The sequence below is a fragment of the Odocoileus virginianus genome, chromosome 9 (genome assembly GCF_023699985.2).
Source record: "Odocoileus virginianus isolate 20LAN1187 ecotype Illinois chromosome 9, Ovbor_1.2, whole genome shotgun sequence".
In the NCBI taxonomy this organism is placed as follows: Eukaryota; Metazoa; Chordata; class Mammalia; order Artiodactyla; family Cervidae; genus Odocoileus; species Odocoileus virginianus.
The window spans coordinates 61,526,939-61,544,066 of record NC_069682.1 but is presented as its reverse complement, the minus strand read 5'-3'; the positions used below and the strand labels follow the sequence as shown (position 1 = coordinate 61,544,066).

Genomic DNA, 17,128 nt, shown 5'->3' with positions numbered 1-17,128 from the left:
AATCAGGTTTACTGAAGTATAGCTCAGTTGGTAAAGAACCCACCTGCAATGCAGAAGACCCCGGTTCAATTCCTGGGTTGGGAAGATCCGCTAGAGAAGGGATAGGCTACCCACCCCAGTATCGTTGGGCTTCCCTTGTGGCTCAGCTGGTAAAGAATCTGCTGGCAGTACGAGAGACCTGGGTTTGATCCCTGGGCTGGGAAGATCCCCTGGAGAAGGGAAAGGCTACCTTTCTGGTAGCATTTTGGCCTGGAGAATATGGAATATAGTCCACGGGGTCTCAAAGAGTCAGACATGACTGAGCAACTTTCACTTCACTTCACTTGAAGTATAATTTATATATGAGAGTCATCCTTTTTACTGTACAGTTGTATGAGATTTGACAAATGCATACAGATGTATCATCACCATGATGATTAAGACATAGAACAGTCCCCCCAAATTTATGTGCCTTTATATTCAATCCCTATACCATCCCCAGCCTCTGGAAACCACTGATATGTTTTCTGTCCTTATAGTTTTGCCTTTCTAGAATTTCGTATGAATAGAATCATAATATAGAGGACATAGACTCCACTAATGTTGAAATTGTAAAACAGTATGCCAAATGATTATATTTAAAGGCTGTAGATTAGTTTGAAATATCCTATGTTTACATATCCAGGTTTACAACTTAAAATAGGACTTGGTCACTAAAAACCTGACTAATTCTTGAAAGAAGAAATGTTGGTAGTCTGGTTTGTTTTTTCCTGGTCATTAGGTTCCTTTTGTGTTTTATAGGTCTTGTATGCGTAATCCTATGGAAAATATTATGAAAATAGTGAAAGGAATAGGAGAGACTTTCTGCCAACACTATACTCAATCAACAGATGAACAGCCAGGATCTCACATAGGTAAGGAGACAAAACTGAAATTGATACAGCATTGGAAGTAGACTGTCCCAAGAAAAACAGAAATCCAAGTTTTTCCTTCCCTGCAGTTTTTAATATATCAGATTTAAGTTTATGTAAATTAAAATTTGTTCTTTAGTTATTAACAGCTACATTTCATTTTAGCACATTTTCTTTTCATTTTCCCTCATAGACTTTGCTGTAAACAGACTAAAGCTTGCAGAAATTTTGTATTATAAAATATTAGAGACTGTAATGGTACAGGAAACACGAAGACTTCATGGAATGGACATGTCAGTAAGTAAATTCACTCTACCAGCCGCTGGCAAGTTCCGTAAATCCTAAGCCTCGAAGCAGTGTGTTGAGAGGCTCCGTAGTTCATTGTAGGTGGTTCGTGATCAGCAAGCAGTTAATGGCACACTTAGCCATAATGACATATTAATTGGCCTTCATTGTCTTTGGCACACCCAGTACTAGCCACCTCTTGGCAGAAATGTGGAACATGTAAAATTTGTTTTTGGTACACCATCATCATCTTTCCCCTTCAGGTCCATTGTTTGTCCTTCATTCCTAGTTGACTAATGTTGAAACGCCCCTACTCCCTGCAACTATTAAGCCAACTGATAACTTAAATATGTGGCCATACCTCTCAGGGATTTTTAATTTTTTTTTTTTCTTTTTTTTTCTCTCAGGGATTTTTAAGGAATAAAATGTTAGCATTTTTTTAAAAATTGCTCCATTTTCTTTGGATGTTTGATTAAGTTGGATCGCTCTCTCCAATAGCTCAGTAAAGAAATTTTTCTAAAAAGTCAATCCTAGCATATGATCTTTGTTTCCTCCTTCTCCACTCTCTTGTCATTTTGGGAGCCTTCTGACCTTAATTTCCAGTAAGAACAAGTTGATGTTTGGGGGTGCTGCTTTAACTGTTAAAATTTCTTTGTGTTTGCACCCTGGAAGCTTTCTTCTGTGTTGGTTCCCCATTTTTACTGGATTCCATGTTTTTATCTTTCGCGATTTACTAATATTTGATGGAGCATAGGCTCCCATAACCTCCTAAGAAAGAAGTAAATTTTCAGTTTTTTATTTTGAAATAATTATAGATTCACAGAAATTTGCAAAAGTAGTACAAAGGATCTCATGTATTCATTTGTCGCCAGTGGTTACATTTTATGTAGTATGATATCAAAACCAGAAATTGAGATTGGAGCAATGTATGTCGCTCCCTTTACTATTGTCTTACATGTGTAGATGAGGTCAGTTCAGTTCAGTTCAGTCACTCAGTCGTGTCCGACTCTTTGTGACCCCATGAATCGCAGCACGCCAGGCCTCCCTGTCCATCACCAACTCCCGGAGTTTACTTAAACTCATGTCCATCAAGTCGGTGATGCCATCCAACCATCTCATCCTCTGTCGTCCCCTTCTCCTCCTGCCCCTAATCCCTCCCAGCATCAGGGTCTTTTCCAATGAGTCAACTCTTCACATGAGGTGGCCAAAGTATTGGAGTTTCAGCTTCAGCATCAGTCGTTCCAATGAACACCCAGGACTCATCTCCTTTAGGATGGACTGGTAGATGAGGTAACCACCACCAAAATCAAGATACAAAATTGTTCTGTCATCATAAAGATCTCCCTCATGTTACCCCTTTTTAGGTGACGCTCCTTTCTTTAGCCACTAATTTGTTTTTTGTATCTATGCTTTTATAATACTCTGTGAGTTCATTTTGTTTATATTTGTTGAGGTTTATTTTATGACTCAGGAATGGTTTATCTTGGTGAATGTTCTGGACTTTTAAAAAGAATATGTGCTGTATTTGGGTGAAGTGTTCTGTAAATGTCAGTTCTGTCTTTTTGGTTAATGGTATTGTTAAATTCTTCTACATCCTTGCTAATTCTTGGTCTAGTTCTATCAGTTAGTGAGAGGAGATAAGGGTATTGAAGTTTCCAAATGAAACTAAATTTATCTGTTTCTCCTTTCAGTTCTGTTAGATTTTTTTAAATTCATATATTTTGAAGCTCTGCTCTTTGATGCATAGACATTGAGGTTACTGTCTTCTTGGTGAATTAATCATTTTATTATGACAGAATATCCCTCTCTGAGTCTGGTAATTATATTTGTTCTGAAGGCATCTGGCTGATGTTTATATATAGCTACTTCTGCTTTCTTTTGGTTAATGTTTGTATGATACAAGTGTATGTAGTTTTTTTGTGCTTCACTTCTTTGTACTTCACAGATAGTGAGTTTTTAATAAAGATTTGCGACAACACTGTGTCAAGCTTGTTGGTACTGTTTTTCTAATAGCGTTTTCTCACTTCATTTCTCTGTGTCACATTTTGCTAATTCTTGCAGTATTGCAAACTTTTTCACTATTATTGAATTTATTATAGTGATCTGTGATTAGTGATCTTTGATGTTTTATTGCAAAAAGATTACAATTCATTGAAGCCTCAGATGATAACATTTTTTTAGTAATAAGTACTTTTTAATTTTTTTAAGACATGCTGTTTTACACTTAATAGACAGTATAGTGTAAACATAGCTTTTATATGCATTGGGAAACCAAATAATTTGTGTGACTCACGTTACTATGGTATTTGCTTTATTGCATATTTATTGCAGTGGTCTAGAACCTGGTATGCCTATATATCTTTTTCTACTCTGTCATTCTACCTGTATCATCCTTTGAAATTAGTTTCTTGTAGGCAGTGTATAGTTGAGTCACATTGTTCTGTATACTATGTCAGGCTCCTTCTTTTAATAGATATTAGCTTAAATTTAATTGTTACTATGTTAAGGTCATAAGTCTACTATTTTATTTTTTGTTTTCTGTTTTGTTTTTTTGTTTGTTTGTTTTCTTTTTCCTACCTTCCTGTGGATTACTTTGAACATTTTTAGAGTGTATACCTTTGTATTAAATTTTTTTTAGTGGTTACTCTAGGTATTACAGTATACATACATAATTTCACAATCCACTGTTATAAACATTTTATCGGCTTAAGGGTGGAAACCTTACCTTGCTTAAAATTTCTTTTTAAAAACTGCATAAATGTTTTATTTTAAACTCATACTTGATTAATAGTTGTCTGTATATAAGATTCTGGATTGACAGTCATTTTCATTTCTGATTTTGAAGGCATTGCCCCACTATCTTCTAGATCCCAAGATTGCTAGTTAAAAGTCCAGTGGCGTTCTAATTCTTTGTATTAGTACGTGACCTGTTTTTACTTTCTGGAATCTCAGTATGGGAGGCTTTCCTTGAATGTTGGATTATTCCTCAAATGTTAGATTATACCCTTGTCTTTCAATTGGAGGCTTTCCTCAAATATCTACTTTTTGAATGCGTCACTAAAAATGAGACATTAATAAACCCTTATATTGATAAAACAGTTTGGGTCAAAACTGTGCACAAGAGAATAAAAGTCTAGAAGCCTCGAGTGATCATGTAGTATAGGGACCCTCAACTGCTGGTATCTTTAAGACTTATCTGGAGTATTTTGATTTGTCTAGAGAAGTATCTGCTAATCTCTTGCCTGGCTGTTGGTGTTATGGAGCAGAGCACAGAAGGGAAAGTTGGTCTCAAATTCAGTCTGCAGGCTTTCACCTAAAACCCCGGTCTCTTCTTTACCTGGTGTTCTGAGCTCTGATTCTCTCTAGTTCAGTTTTTGTAGACTAATTCTCTAGACTAGAGGCCTATTATCTGATTCCTTAGAGTGGATGTTGTGTGGGAACCTGAAGAGTTCTATCTTAATACTATAAACTTGCAGATCACCCATCCATGTCAGCCCCTGCCTAATAACCTCTACTTTCCATTCTGCCTGTGCCTTCAGTTGCTGTGTTTTTCTCAGGTTGTATGGAGCAAATTCATTTAAGTGTCTCTAGTCAGGCCCTTATGTTTGACCATCCTGCTTTCTGCTGGGTAATCTGTCATTCTTTCATCCACCTTCAGTTTACATATACAGTTTGTGGTTATAGGTAACTCCTTGTTTTATCCAGGGTATTTTCTATTTCTTATTCTCTTTGTTGACTTGGAGTGGTATTTTTAAGAAGGATGGCAAAAATACTATTTATAAAACTGAAAACTTACGTTAAATTTTAAACTCAGTGGTAAAACAGGACTTTATCTTCTTAGTAAAATGTTTCTTTCTCTGAACTTCTAAAAAGTCTTAGCTGTGATATACTATATCTTTGATTTTAGTGTTTGATTAATAAACAGTGCGCTGATGTCGAGAAAACAGGTGATACAAAATTCATTTAAATAAAGGAGCCAATTCTTATGCTTGTCTCTTCATGGGAATATTAGTTATTTTATTATTTGCTCCAGTTTCAAAGTAGATTGTTGTTTATGCCTCATTTACATTTAACATCTACCACTGACCAAGATTATATCTTACAAGAAAACTCTTAATCAGTTTAAAAACTTGAAGTTTTATCTGTATTAATCTAGTATAATGTAATATGCTCTTAGATAAGTTATAATATGATTTAAAACTTATGTAAGTTATTCTTTCTTGTTTCTGTAGTCCTCTTTATATAATGGCAGAGGCTAAAATCCTGAGAAATTTATTAAATTGTGGTCTTTCTCTTCCCCAAGGTTCTTTTAGAGCAGGATATATTTCATCACTCCTTGATGGCCTGTTGTTTGGAAATTGTGCTCTTTGCCTACAGCTCACCTCGTACTTTTCCCTGGATTATTGAGGTTCTTAATCTGCGACCGTTTTATTTTTATAAGGTGAGATGAGAACAAAGTTTTGTTAATGCTTTGCCTCACATAAACATTCTGTTTGTATTAGTGATGAAGAAGTGAGCTATAGTGATGTCTGGATAATATTTCCAGAAGTATTCTGAAAACATACTGCTTTTGGGGTGGAATCATGGACAAAGAGGAGAGGGAGAGAGAGTATCAGTAAACTAAGCCAATCTCACAGCTTCAGACGTCACTGAAATGCAAGTATGGCCAGGAACTAAGTACTTAACTTTGAGTATTCTATATTATGAATGAAAAATCCTAATCCTGTTAAATAGAGGCATGATGAAGAACAGAAACTCTTTTCTCCTAGGAGAAAGAAAAATCTAAAATTAATCACGCTTCTTCCCCAAATTTGAGCTAATTCATTATGGCTAAATCTTACTTCCCCTTTTTTTCTGCTGAAACCTTTTTCTTCTAAAACACAGAGGGCATAGCTACTGTAACACTTAATGTTACCTAATTTCTGAATTTAAGATTGATGCTATTATTATACTTGTTCGCATGGTTTAGTTAATATTTTGTCACCTATGTTACTTTCAGACTACTGATTGTGGAGTAGTTAGTTTGGGACTTCCCTGATGGTCCGGTCCAGTGGTTAAGACTGCTTCTACTGTAGGGGTCATGGGTTTTACCCTTGGTCGAGGAACTAAGATCCTACATGCTGTGTGGGATAGATAGATAGATACAGATAGATAAGCAAGCAAGCCTAAAGTTGTAGAAATGCAGATCACTGAAAAGCTTACCCATTTGAATTGTTGACTGTGGAATTTAACTTCTTTTTAGTTTTGTGGGGAAAATTGCTTTTCTATATTTAATGTTTATATGAGTATTTCAGACTTTCCATTAGGAAATACATGTAGTTTTATTTGAGGAAAAAGTTTAGTTTTTGCTCTCACCTAATAGAAATTCATTTTTATTTGTAACACCCTTTTTTCATCCTAGAAGTTAAATATGTTTGTTTTTTAATCATAAATAATACTCCCTGAAGAAAAATGAAAAGTATATACAATTGTAAATATTAAAATCATACATTATAATCCTAATATAAATGATAATCACTGTTAATATTTTTGTATATACACTTACAGAGTTTGCTCTAGATGTTTATTCTTACTGAAAGTGGAAGTTAGTTGCTCAGTCATGTCCAACTCTTTGCAACCCCATGGACTGTAGCCTCCAGGCTCCTCTGTCCATGGAATTCTCCAGGCAAGAATACTGGAGTGGGTTGTTATTTCCTTCTCTTGGGGATCTTCCTGACCCAGGGATCAAACTCAGGAATTGAACCCAGGCCTCTCACATTGCAGGTAGATTCTTACCGTGTGAGCCACCAGGGAAGCCCATGTATTCTTATTAAAATGTAACTATAGTGTGTGTAGGCAGAGTGCCTTTTATATATGTTATTCATTCTCTTCTTCTGAGATGTTGGGGAGAATAGTCTGAGAAAGGAAATTGAATTCAAAATAGCAGTGGCCTGGAAACCCAAGACCTGACTTCTACTTTTGGACTGTTGACCAGTTTTACCTATCATTGCTTCAGTTTTCCATGTACAGAATAAAACATGAAAACCAGAAATGTATGTGAAAGTATTTTGAAGATCTTTAAAACTTCTTTATAAATTAAAATATATTAGTAAGTCACAGAATTATGGTTCAAAAATGTTCTTGGTTCTATGTCATTAATAAGGCCAGAGCTAGCCATACATGTATGCCTGGTCTGGAAGTGACTACTTGAGTCCATATTACTTTCTCTGTTTTCTCTTCCGCAGGTTATTGAGGTGGTAATCCGCTCAGAGGAGGGACTTTCCAGAGACATGGTGAAACACCTGAACAGCATCGAAGAACAGATTTTGGAGAGTTTAGCGTGGAGTCATGATTCTGCACTGTGGGAGGCTCTCCAGGCTTCTGCAAACAGAGTTCCTACCTGTGAAGAAGTGAGTTAGGGCAAGGCTAATAATCCCATCATTTTATGAAATCTCTGTATTAAGACATGATCCCATACTGTATAGTTTACCTATAAGTATACAGTTCAGTTATTTTTAGTATATTCATAGATATGTGAAGTCATCACCACAGTCAGTTTTGAAACATACCAGCTCAACAAGAAAAACTTTAGGGATCACTTCCCTACCACCTCCATCCCCCCACCCCCGACCCCTGTCTTCCTGACCCTAGGTAACCAGTAATCTACCTTCTATCTCTGTTGATTTCCCTGTCTGGACATTTCATGCAAATCATTTAATATGTGGTCCTTTGTAACTGACTTCCTTTATTAATATAGTGATTTTCAAGGTTCATCCATGTTGTTATATGTATCAGCACTTCATTCCTTTTTATGGCTTAATAATATTCCATTGTATGGATACACACACACACTACTTTGTTTATTCATTTATCAGTGGATGAACTGGTAGTGTTTCCACCTTTTGACTGTGGATAATGCTGCTATGAACATTCATGAACAAGTATTTGTATGGACATACATTTTCATTTTTCTTGAGTATATGGCTAGGAGTGGAATGGCTGGTCATATACTAGCTCTTTCTAAGTTTTTGAGGAACTGTCAGACTGTTTTCCAAAGTGGCTATACCATTTAACATTCCCACCATCAGTATATAAAGATTCCAATATCTCCACATCCTCTCCAGTACTTATCTGTCTTCTTGATTTCTAGCAATCTTAGTAGGCATGAAGTATTATCTCATTGTGGTTTTACTTGCATTCCCTGATGGCTAATGATGTTCAACATTGATTCAAGTGCTTATCGACCATTTGTATATCATCTTTGGAGAAATATATGTTCATATCCTTTGCCCCTTTTTTATTTGGGTTGTCTTTTTAATATTGAGTTACAGGAGTTCTTTACATATTTTAGATATACTCCTTTATCCATTATATGATTGGTAAAAACCTTTCTGTGGGTTGTCTTTTTACTTTCCTGATGATGTCCTTTGAAAAAGAAAAGATTTTAATTTTAATGATGTCCAGTTTATCTGTTCGTACTTTTGGTGTCAGAGCTAAGAAATCTCATCATTTAAAAATTTTCAAATAAAGAATTTCATAAAGAATTAAACACTTTTCATTAGTAGTATTTAGAATAAAAAGGTCAAAAGCTTCTGCCTAATACACTCAAATTGCACATTTAACAGCTTGGTATCATGAGAAATTGAGTTTTCTCCCTCCATCTCTCGTGTTATTTTTTGACTGCTTTCTACATCCTTCCTTGCTTTTTTGTGTCTACTTATACTTCAATTAACCATCTTGAATTTTTCCCTAATCTCAAACTATTGAAAGAACTATTTAAGACTAGGAAGGACTGAAAAGAAAATGATTTCTTAAATACTCTCTTCCATGCTTCTGTTGTCTTTACAGCAGACTGTGGTTAATTGGACAGTCTTTGGTATTCATCAAATTTTCCATTATAGGATCCATTGGGAAATGAAAAAAAACTATGACCTTGAAAGAAAAGGATTTGAGTTGAAGCCATTTCTCTAATACCTAGCAGTTGTGTGACCTTAGGCAAATTTCACATTTTGAGCCTCAATTTTCTCAGTCCCTAAGTGAAGAATAGTAGTGCCCACCTCATAGGTTTACTTCTAGTGGTCAGTAATCTTAAATAGATAAAAGGTTAAGTAAGATGAACTCTTTACATAACTTAATATTAACTATTGAGCACCTTATACAAGTTGGTATATTTTGTGAAGAGAGAAAGGGAAATAAAACAGTAAAAAAGTTAAGACTTTTTTCTTACCTTTTCTGTTATGTTTTGGTCAGTGGGTTTATAAGTAAAGCAGAGGGGTTTTGTTTTTTCCAGGTTATATTCCCAAACAATTTTGAAACAGGAAGTGGAGGAAATGTACAGGGGCATCTTCCCATGATGCCAATGTCTCCTCTGATGCATCCAAGGGTCAAAGAAGTTCGGACTGACAGTGGGAGTCTTCGAAAGGGTAGGTTGACCATTGGTAAAACAAACAAAAAAATAACAAAGACTTTTTTTGTTAGAGAAAATTTCAAGTTTTGCCCTAATATGTTATTAAGAAATCAATTTTTTTTAATCAAGATTTGAAAGGGGAATAATGTTTATGCCAGTACCCTTTGTGGCTAATGATATACTTTTTTATATTAAAGTAATAAGGTTTCCACTGTGATTCTGAATATAATTATTTTTTTAAATTGCAATATCAGTTATTGTAGAAATCGTATTTTGGCCTTTTTATAAATACACGTAACTTTTCCTCAATGCTAATGGAAAACTACTTAAACTAAGTACCTACCTTTGCAAATGTGACAGAAGTTATATTCTTTCTCTATGTGTGACTTTATAGAAAAATTAACATCTAAAGCAGAACAAAGAACTCATTGGGATACTTAAGTTCATTTAATGAATTACTTATCTGTACTCTTAAAATAGTTCTTTTGAGCCTTACTATAAGAAAATTTTAGTGCATTCTTCTTTATTTTCTCTTGTGATGTATCAAACTGATGTGTGTATCTTCTGGACTATATAACTCTTTAATTTTTAAAAATCAGTTAAACTCTTCTGACCAGAGAATATCCCTGAAGAAACCTCAGATGAATAAATAATCAGGTTACTTAGTAAGGTAGCTCAAGAACCATTTTTGAACTATAATTGTGTGTGTGTGTGTATCTTGCTTTGCATGTAGTATAAGTTCAAAAAAAATATGCAAGCTGTGCATGCAAAACAATCTTCATTAAACTATAGGAATAATGAGGACTGTTTTATGACCTTTAAAAAACTGTCAAAACTAAAAACTTCCTTACTGTCAATTATCAGTATTTATTAAAGAAATGAAAAAATAGTAAAAAAATACTTAATATATGGTTGGTTTAGTTGCTAAGTTGTGTCTGACTCTTGCGACCCCATGGACTGTAGCATGCCAGACTCCTCTGTCCATGGGATTCTTCAGGCAAGAATACTGGAGTGGGTTGCCATTTCCTTCTCCAACTTAATATATACAATGATTAAAAACTTTGGAAGCACTGAGAATGGAAGTGTTTTGTCTTTAAAAAACTTAATAAAGAATCATTTAAATGATGCTTGCCACTTTCTTCTTATATAACTTGCGATACTGAGTGAGCTTCTTTCCTGTCCCTTGTGAATTTTCATGTTCCTTTCACATTAAAGGAACAGCTCTCAACACTTTTATCCTTTGCTCTTTCAGTGTTGTGAAATTTCTTTCCAGTTTCCTTTAGAGTGAAGTTTTTTGCCATTGTAACTTCCTGTTGGATGTCTTCATGCTGTTCATCATAACAGCTTTGCATTTATATTAATAAGTCTCATCTTCACACAGTTCTTCTCGCTGTGTATCTAATCTCTTGAACAGCAGCAGTGTCAACATTCTTAGCGTCAGCTATTCTATAATTTTATTGACAATTTTAATTTCACTTTCAGCATTATTACTCTTCATTTCTTTATTGCACTTTTCTTTTTGGCAATTTCCTCTTTCATTTATTTTTGTAAAATGTGGATTTATCACTGGGAAACAAGGAGGCAACATAACTATATGCTTTGTGGCCTACATGAGTTGAACAGCAGATTTGCCCTGACCAATCACTGGAAGACTTTGAAAGAAGTGACAGGATTGGTCACCAATCATGATGCACATCTTTTATTTACATAATGATTTGTGGGAATAGTTTGTAGTTTATGCAATTATAGTTAATATACCATGGCAATGGAAATTTTAAATTTGAACCTTTTTGTTAAGGCTTTTGTTAATTTAACTATGTTGTGGTAACTGAAATTCATGCATACTTTAACTGCACAAAGCATGAACTTTGTGTGTAGCATGTGTGTATGTATCTGACTATAATTTATATATTTATGTTATATGTGTGTATGTTACCTGGAGAATTCCATGGACAGAGGAGCCTGGCAGGCTACAGTCCATCTGGTTGCAAAGAGTTGGACATGACTGAATGACTGACACTGTGTGTTTGCAGCCTTGCTAGAGATCTCAGAACTAAGATCATGAAGAATGGTCACTAAAATGATTCTCTCTCAGTGGTGGGATTTTAAGTGTTAACTTCTTCATTATAGTTTTTAGTGTTGTTTGAATTTTTCAGTGAGCTTTTAAAACCTGAAATATAATTCACATACCATAAAATTCACCCTTTTAAAGTATGCAATTCAGTGGTTTTTAGTAAATTCACAAGACTATACAACCATAGTTGTATATATGCCATTGAATATATGCCATCTCATTACAGAACATCTTTATGACTCCCAAAAGTATTCCTGTATCCAACAGTAATCACACTTTATTTGCCCCTCTACCAAGACCCTGCAACTACTAATCTGTGTGTCTATGAATTTGCCTATTCTAGACACTTCATATAAATGGAACTACAAATTTGTGACCTTTATGATTGGTTCTTTTTCAGGCATGTTTTCAGGTATATATACGTTGTAGCATGTGTCAGCACTTCATTACTCTTTATGGCTAGATAATACTTGTGTCTAACTCTTTGTGACCCTGTGGACAGTAGCCCTCCAGACTCCTCTGTCCATGGGATTATCCAGGCAAGAATACTGGAGTGGTTGCCATTTCCTCCTACTGACCCAGGGATCAAACCACCCTCCCTTATGCCTCCTTCATTGGCAGGCAGATTCTTTTAATACTGAGCCACCTAGGAAGCCCTGAGCAAAGGTTTTTGAGCTTAATATGCATTACCTGAGAGTCAGGGTTTCCAGAGATGGGCCATTATGGATAATTTAAGCTTATAGGCAACATCCCTTTAGTCACTAACCTGCAATAAAGGTTCTTCCCCATTATACAGCAGTGGGATTTTGCAGTGAAGTGAGATTAAGTTCAACTTCTAGAACAACAGAGAAAGTAGGAACTTAACTGATGGGCGTTTGGGTTATTTCTACCTGTTGGCTTTTATGAATAGCACTTATGTGAGTATTCAGGTAATATATTATATTTATAATTAGAAGAAAAAGTTATTTTCTTGTAGGGGTTCATGCAAGAGAATCAAATAATAGAAAATCCTTAGAAAACAATAATATTGAGCCTTGACTCTCATGGGGAAAAGACAGTTTATTAATTTATATACTTAGTAAATTTTTATTGAATGTCTGCTGCAGCTTTTCCAATACTTTTCTAGGCAAAGAATCATTTCAAAGGGTTTGCAGCTAACTTGGTGGTTATAACATGCATTTTCCCCCTTGAAATGTCAGTTCTGAACATTCCTAGTTAGCTTCAAGGGCTGCATTGGTTTTCTTAGAAATAAGACATAGAGGTAGACTTCTGTTAAGGGGTAATGGGGTACAATAGAACTTCCCACTTGTTTGCTAAGGCTGGAAGTCAGAACTGCTTTCATAACCCCCAGAATTAAGAAGAGATTTTTATTAAACCATAGCTATTTCCCCAGTTACCTCAGAAATCCAGAGAGTTGTCAAATTATTGCCAGAGGTGATTTTTATACCTTATAAGCAGTTTTGAAAATAGATGACATGGCTGTTACACACTAATGCCTCAAATTAAACAGTCATAACACTTCCGTTCATCTTCATCTTCTAGTGAGTTTGTAAAAGATGATTCTCTGTCTACTAAATCAGAAAGCCACAGCTACAGCCTTAAACTGTTTGAAGTGTAGATATGTGGGAAGAGATAAAACTGTGAACCAAATCACTGATTTTTCCTTTTTATCAGGAGGAAACAGAAGTTAGTTGGATTACTTTTCTAATTTAACAGTCACTGCATTCTACCTCTCAGCTTCTTACTTTCCCCTTAATATTTTGGTTCTTTAACATAGGCAGAGGTTCAATAAACTAGGAAGGTTAGCTACTGTAATTTGATTTTAAGATTTATTTCATTCTCTCTCCCACTAGATTCGATATTGCATGAGGACAAAGGCTGTTATTTTAGCATAGTAACTCAGTATCTAGGGCTTCCCTGTTGGCTCAGTGTCAAAGAATCCACCTGCAGTGCAGGAGACACAGAAAATGCGAGTTCAGTTGGGTTGGGAAGATCCCTGGAGGAGGGCATGGCAGTCCACTCCAGAAATCTTGCCAGGAAAATCCCATGGACAGCGGAGCCTTGCAGAGAACAGTTCATAGGGTTGCAAAGAGTCGGACATGACTGAAGTGATTGAGCACACAGTACAGCACAACTCAGTATCTGTTGAATGAGTGAACAAACCTGATTTTTTTCTGTTTGAAGTACAAGTCAAACTGTTAAAATTTTTCTCTTAATAGATATGCAACCATTGTCTCCGATTTCTGTCCATGAACGCTACAGTTCTCCTACTGCTGGAAGTGCTAAGAGAAGACTTTTTGGGGAAGACCCCCCAAAGGAAATGCTTATGGACAGGATCATAACAGAAGGAAAAAAATTGAAAATTGCTCCTTCTTCAAGCATCACTGCTGAAAATGTATCAATTTCACCTGGGCAAAGTCTTTTAACAATGGCCACAGCCATAGTAACAGGGACAACAGGACATAAAGTTACAATCCCATTGCATGGTAATATTTTGATGCATTTCTTTTTTTTGAAATGGATAAAAATTTAAGAAATGTCTTTTTGGATTATATCACATGGTCTTATTACTCCTGTATTTTCTCCTGAACCTGTACTTTTTTTCCTCTAGTAGTTTTAGGTTCATGGCAAAATTGAGCCTTTCTTGCCATCAATATCCTGCACCAGACTAGCACATGTATTACAACATGTTCATTGTATTACAACAATGAACCTTCATTGTCACATCATTATCACTTTAAGTCCATAGTTTACATTAGTGTTCACTCTTGGTGTTGTACATTCTATGAATTTTGCAAATGTCTAATGACACATATCTACCATTATACTGTTACACAGAATAGTAACACTGCCCTAAAGCTCCTCAGTGCTCCCCCTTTAGTTTGTTTTGAATGTATAGAGGCATTCCTCATTTTATTGCACTTTGCTTTATTGAACTTTACAGATACTTTTTTTCTCTTTTTTTACAAATTGGAAGATTTGTGGCAACTTTGTGTTGCCCGGTGATGATTAGCATTTTTTTTAGCAACAAAGTATTTTTTAACTGAGATACGTACAATTTTTTGGACATAATGCCATAACACACCCCATAGACTGCAGTATAGCAAAAGCATAATGTTTTTTAAAATTTTATTTATTTATTTGACTGCTTTGGGTCTTAGTTGCAGCATGTGGGATCTAGCTCCCTGACCAGGGATCGAACCTGGGCCCCCTGCATTGGGAGCTCAGAGTCCTAGCCACTGGACCACCAGGGAAGTCCCCAAAAGCATAATTTTTATATGCCTTGGAAACCAAAAAATTCATGTGACTCATTTTATTATGATACTCACTTGATTGTGGTTCTCTGGAACCAAACTCTTAATATCTCTGAGGTATACCTGCACAGTTTTTTGAATTTTCATATTTTATGGATTTACTACTCTCTTTGTTAGGACTTCTTTTCTTACCTGAGTTTTACAAATTAGTGCATTGAGCAAGAATTTTGTTTAATGGTTAAAAACATCTTCTTTAGACCACAAAAGAGAACAGTATTATTGTTTCAGAGCAGAAATAGAAAACAAGAATATCATAACCTAGAATTACTATTTCTGTGGCTTTCTTCTTCTAACATTACTATGCACAGATAGAGAGTAAACAAGAAGAGGGAGGGAGGGAGGAACGAACGAAGAAAGAAGTATTGACAACTTTTCTGGGACACATTTCTAAAACTAAGAACTCTTGCTTGTACATTCAGGTATTGCAAATGATGCTGGAGAGATCACACTGATACCAATTTCCATGAATACAACTCAGGAGTCCAAAGTTGAGAGTCCTGTATCGCTTACAGCTCAGTCATTAATTGGTGCTTCTCCAAAACAGACCCATTTGACCAAAGCACAAGAAGTACATCCAATTGGAATAAGCAAACCAAAGAGAACTGGGTCCTTAGCACTGTTTTATAGAAAGGTATGTGTTTTTATAGCATCTAAAAAGATCTCCTTTAATCAGTGCAATAAAGATTGAGTAACAGAGGACAGCTTTGGCCTTTTTTTGTATGTGGTAAAATATAAAATTCACTATTTTAACCATTTTTAAGTGTACAGCTAAGTGTCATTAGTACATTCACATTGTTGTGCAGCTTCCACCACTGTCCATCTCCAGAACTTTTTCATCTTCCTAAACTGTAATTCTGTACCCATTAAACAGTAACTCCTCATTTCTCCCCTCAACCCCCAATTAGTCATTCTGATTTCTGACTCTATGACTTTAGGTACTCTAGGTACCTCATAAAAGTGAAATTATACAATTTTTGTCCTTTTATGATGGGCTTATTTTACTTAGCATAATGTCTTCACAGTTTATCCACATTTTTGCATGTGTCAGAATTTCCTTCCTTTTTAAGGCTAATATTCCATGGTATGAATATACCATGTTTTGTCTATCAGTTCATCTGTCGATGGACATTTGAGTTGTTTCTGAACCTGCTTGCCAGTGCAGGAAACAGAAGAGACATAGGTTTGATCCCGGGGTTGGGAAGATCCCTTGGAGGAGGGCTTGGCAACCCACTCCAGTATTCTTTCCTGGAGAATCCCATGGACAGAGGAGCCTGGCAGGCTACAGTCCATAGGGAGGCACATCGTCGGACAAGACTGAAGTGACCTAGCACATACATGTACCTTATGGTTATTTTGAGTGAGTAATGCTGTTATATTGCTGTGCAGATATCTAAGTTTCTGCTTTCAGTTCTTTTGGGTATATACAGAAGTGAAATAGTAATTCTAAATTTAATTGTTTAGAAACTGCTATACTATTTCCCATGGTGGCTGCACCATTTTTATTCCTGCCAGCATTGTGCAAGGGTTCCAAGTTCTTTGCATTCTTTCCAATACTTGTTATTTTTTGTCCTTTTTAAAAATAGTCATCCTAATCAAGTGGTATCTTATTGTGGTTTTGATTTGAGTTTCCCTAATGAATGATTACATTGAGCATCTTCTCATGTGCTACTGGCCATCCTTATACTTTCCTCAGAGAAATGTCTATTCAATGTTTTATATTTGAGTTTTTTATTGTTGAGGTGTAGAAGTTCTTTATATTCGCTGTATATTAGTTCCTTATCAGATTATGATTTACAAATTTTTTTCCCCAGTCCATAGGGTGGAATATAGTCTACTTTGTATATAGTCTGCTCTGATGCAGTTTTTAATTTCGATAAAGTCAAATGTTTTGTTTGTTTGAATGAATCTATGTTGTTTTGTGTTATTCCTTTGGTATCATATCTGAGAAATCATTGCACATTCCAGTGTCCTATGTTTTTTTTGTAGGAGTTTTATAGTTTTAGCAATTGCATTTAGATCTTTGATCCATTTTGAGTTAATTTTGTATAATTTTTGTGTACAGTGTAAGATAAGGACCTGTTTTTATTCTTTTGCATGTGGATGTCCAGTTTTTTCAATATACTTGTCACAAGACTGTGTTTCTGCACTGAAACATACCTTGTTGGCACCCTTGTCAAAA

The 17,128-nt window shown here is 35.5% G+C and overlaps 1 protein-coding gene and 1 non-coding gene across 5 annotated transcripts in view; one reads left to right on the top strand and one right to left on the bottom strand.

The window, feature by feature from the left end:
• RBL1 (RB transcriptional corepressor like 1) overlaps nt 1–17,128 on the top strand; it is a 65,836-nt gene that overhangs the window by 22,995 nt on the left and 25,713 nt on the right. For all 4 annotated transcript variants that reach the window (XR_011489615.1, XM_020892086.2, XM_020892085.2 and 1 more), the window contains exons 10-16: nt 781–893; nt 1,084–1,187; nt 5,479–5,616; nt 7,400–7,564; nt 9,445–9,577; nt 13,855–14,121; nt 15,369–15,580. Coding sequence is in view for 3 of the 4 variants with exons in the window: in XM_020892086.2 (XP_020747745.1) it covers nt 781–893; nt 1,084–1,187; nt 5,479–5,616; nt 7,400–7,564; nt 9,445–9,577; nt 13,855–14,121; nt 15,369–15,580 (1,132 nt within the window). In the remaining variant the exon portion in view is untranslated. The remainder of the gene's footprint in view (nt 1–780; nt 894–1,083; nt 1,188–5,478; nt 5,617–7,399; nt 7,565–9,444; nt 9,578–13,854; nt 14,122–15,368; nt 15,581–17,128) is intronic.
• Nucleotides 14,817–14,889, bottom strand: TRNAG-CCC (transfer RNA glycine (anticodon CCC)). The gene has a single exon. It is a non-coding gene; the product is annotated as a tRNA-Gly (tRNA).